Here is a 3,838-nt window from a genome sequence, read left to right as displayed (position 1 = left end):
CAAGCCTGACATCTTCGTTTGGTAACATCAGATACATGAGATCCCTCACGTTGCTTCCAGGAGGGGAAACAGTAAAAATAGAGCCCATTTTCCAGCTTATTTCTTTCCCTATCGTGCTATCGCCTAACACTGCAATCGACAACACAGCAAGACTGAGCTCAGACCAAACTAGCAGCTTCCTCTGAGTGAGTCCAGCTACAGGAGAGAAAAGTGGAAAACTCCAACACTGCTGCTTCAAGCTGCTGACGCTCCACACACTGAATGTGAGTTTGAGCAAAAACACGACTCAAAGGAAGTTTCAGTGAAGGTGGTAGAGGAGGGAGGGGAGCCAGGACTGACTGTACTTCCTGTCTGCTGTTTTCAGCTTCACTCACAGACTCAATGGCTTCCAGATCAGAGGAGGATCTCTGCTGTCCGGTCTGTCAGGAGGTCTTCAGAGATCCTGTTCTTCTGTCATGTAGCCACAGCTTCTGTGAACACTGTCTGAAGAGATGGTGGAGAGAGAGACCAACACACGAGTGTCCAGTTTGTAACAGAAGATCTTCAAAGGAGGATCCACCTTTATGTCTGGCTTTAAAGAACCTGTGTGAGTCGTTCCTACAGGAGAGAGATCAGAGAGCTTCAGAGGCTCTCTGCAGTCTGCACTCTGAGAAACTCAAACTCTTCTGTCTGGACCATCAGCAGCCAGTGTGTGTCATCTGCAGAGACTCAGAAAAACACACCAATCACAGATTCAGACCCATCGATGAAGCTGCACAACAACACAAGAAGGAACTTCAGGAAACTCTGGAGCCCTTAAAGAAGAAGTTAAAGGTTTGTGAAGAAGTTCAAGTGAAGTTTGATCAAACAGCAGAACACATTAAGGTCCAGGCCCGACACACAGAGAGGCAGATTAAGGAGCAGTTTAAGAAGCTTCACCAGTTTCTAGCAGAGGAAGAGGAGGCCAGGCTGGCTGCACTGAGGGAGGAAGAGGAGCAGAAGAGTGGGATGATGAAGGAGAAGATGGAGGCTCTGAGCAGAGAGATAGCAGCTCTTTCAGACACAGTCAGGGCCACAGAGGACGAGCTGAGAGCTGAAGACGTCTCATTCCTGCACAACTACAAGGCTGCAGTGGAAAGAGTCCAGCGCTGCCCCCTGCTGGATGATCCACAGCTGCCCTCAGGAGCTCTGATAGACCAGGCCAAACACCTGGGCAACCTGACCTTCAACATCTGGAACAACATGAAGGACATGGTCTCCTACACTCCTCTCATTCTGGACCCAAACACTGCTCATCCAAAACTCATCTTGTCTGAAGATCTGACCAGTGTGAGACGAGGAGGAGAGAGGCAGCAGCTTCCTGATAATCCAGAGAGGATTGATTATTACAGCTCTGTCCTGGGCTCTGAGGGCTTTAACTCAGGGACTCACAGCTGGGATGTTGAAGTTGGAGACAGTACATGGTGGGCACTGGGTGTGTTAGCAGAGTCTGTGCAGAGGAAGGGAAGCATACGGTCTGCATTATGGAGAATACAGTTCTATAAAGGTAAATACTCAGCACTCTCACCATCAGCTCCATCCACGACTCTCTCAGTCCAGCAGAAGCTCCAGAGGATCAGAGTGAATCTGGACTGGAACAGAGGAAAGCTGTCGTTCTCTGATCCTGATACTAACACACACATACACACCTTCACACACACTTTCACTCACAGAATGTTTCCATACATTAACACTGTTGATAAAGTGAAGGTGTGTCCGTTGAAGGTGTCAGTGTCAGTGCAGCAGATGAGTTGAGGATGATGATGTTTCTAATGTTGTTTCCTGTCAGTGAGTTGAAGCTGTTAAACTGCAGCTGTCCTCCTGCTGCCTCGTTGTTCCAAAGCTCTTTGTTTCTCTTTTAGTTTCACTGTTTCTTTCTGTTTCTGCTGTCCACCTTTTCACATGGAAAATCATTTCACTGTTTCTCACTGAATGACTCCCCAAACTAGATTTGAAATTCTATCAAGTTTCTAATCATTCCAAGTGATTCATGTTTCTATTTGATGTGTAAATGGAGATGATTTAGTTTGCTGGGATATGGACTGACATGTGTTGAATGGGAGGAGCAGTTTGTTGTTGTCTTCTTGTCTGTTTATGACAACAATAAATATGTTGTTGAAACAATGATTCATGTTTAACTCCATATATGAAATGTTTCTGATCTTTGAATTCTGTTTGATTAAAGACTTTCTTCATGACACAAATGAGATTTCAGTGTATTAATAGAACTAAATAAGCTCAGAGTTGAAAGGCTGGAGTATTATGTACGTGCTTCACTGTCAGGATCTTCAGGGGGATTCAAAGGGAAACATCAAACTGCTGTAATGAGATAAACTAGTTGGGCTGAACACACTTATCTGTAGTTTGTCTCCATCCAGGATCATCAGAATATAATGAACATGTGTGAAGAGCCACAAAATGCTGCTGCCCTCTCAGCATGATGAGCTCCAGCCTTTGTTAGCAGGACAACAGGAAACATGAGACAACTTTCAGAGACAGTAACCAACTGTGGCCACAAGATGGCAGCAGCTGATCTGAGATCCTTTATTGGACAGAAGGACTCTGCTCTGTGACGTCATCAGAGAGACGGCCTTCACTCTGATAGATCTGACGTCATGTCTGCACTGCGATGATGAAAGCTGATAAACACATTGTTATTGATCCATGAAATCACCTCTGTCCTCTCAAGTGTAGCTGTTTACAGAGCTGAAGAAGTCCTTCATCATCAAAACAGACAAACATGTATTTCCTGTATTAAGTGACGTCATCCTCACTCTGACCTCTTACATACATTCTGTTCAGTTTTCCTGCTGTAAGAAATAAACTGTGTGAAAATAGAAATGCAGGGAAACATCCATTAATCACAGCTGAGCCGTTTGTTTCTGACTCACATTCAATGAGGCTTCAGGTGTAAATACCTCAGAAGTGTTTGTGAGTTCAGTAGAAGCAGACCCAGTCGACCATCATGGCCTCCACAGCACTACACAATGCAACAGAAAGGCCTTCATCATCTGCTGAACCACCTCTGAACCACGACGCTCTCCCTGCATCTAAAAGCTGTTAGTCAGGATGAGATGCTGCTGTGATCGCTCACAATTTACCTGTGAGACCTTTGTAAATATTGTCTTTGTTTCTGGAGGAAACACCTTTAGTCTGTTTGTATTTGGAGTGCAGATCTGGGCGTCCATCACTTTAACCTGCACACGTTTAGTTATTGAGTGTAGTTGATGTTTGGCAGCATTTTACAAGTGACAGTTCATGAACGGTGAAGGAACAGAGGACGCCTGACCATCCTACCTGTGTCAGTAAGAAGACTTTCATCACAACTTCACAACTTAACACAACTGAAACCTGAATTCAGTGTTGCATAGTTTACTAACAGTGTGTGCTGACACTGAAGTTAGCAGTTTGTTTCCTAAGAGCTGCTGGGACAAACCACAGTGAGCGGCTACAGAGTTTAGTTAAGGTGGTTCTAAGATGTGACCTGTTGAATTATTTACAGGGATTTATTTTTCATTTAAAGCATCATTTGTGAAGTTTTTATGAAGTTTACTTCTTTTATGTTCTTTGTGTAACGTTTAGATTTTCTTCTCTGGTGTTTTAACTCTTCAGGTTTCCTGTAACAGAGATGTAAACCACCGTTTTCTGATGCTGCTGCACTGGGACATAAACACTGCCACTTTATTAGGCACACCTTGCTGGCTGCAGGTTATAACCCCTGCTGGAAACATCCCCACAGATTTGGATCCTTATTGCCATGACAGCACCACACAGCTGCTCCAGATGCTGCAGGATGCTGGTCAGGGCTCTAACAGTGAAA

The 3,838-nt window shown here is 44.6% G+C and overlaps 1 protein-coding gene across 1 annotated transcript; it reads left to right on the top strand.

The window, feature by feature from the left end:
* The first annotated feature begins 378 nt into the window (after positions 1 to 378).
* Positions 379 to 1,773, top strand: LOC146634992 (nuclear factor 7, brain-like). Its single transcript, XM_085350495.1, has one exon. The coding sequence runs from the start codon at positions 382 to 384 to the stop codon at positions 1,771 to 1,773; it is 1,392 nt and encodes a 463-aa protein (XP_085206621.1). The 5' UTR covers positions 379 to 381.
* The last annotated feature ends 2,065 nt before the right edge of the window (positions 1,774 to 3,838 follow it).

Source organism: Diplotaxodon limnothrissa, linkage group LG3, assembly GCF_057381915.1.
Source record: "Diplotaxodon limnothrissa isolate DT_005_m linkage group LG3, D_limnothrissa_male_GT1.1, whole genome shotgun sequence".
Taxonomy (NCBI): Eukaryota; Metazoa; Chordata; class Actinopteri; order Cichliformes; family Cichlidae; genus Diplotaxodon; species Diplotaxodon limnothrissa.
The sequence above is the reverse complement of the archived record's forward strand: the minus strand, read 5'-3'. Positions and strand labels throughout refer to the sequence as shown.

Excerpts from the sequence above, each read along its gene's own strand:
- LOC146634992 (XM_085350495.1), top strand. The coding sequence starts at position 382 with ATGGCTTCCAGATCAGAGGAGGATCTCTGCTGTCCGGTCTGTCAGGAG.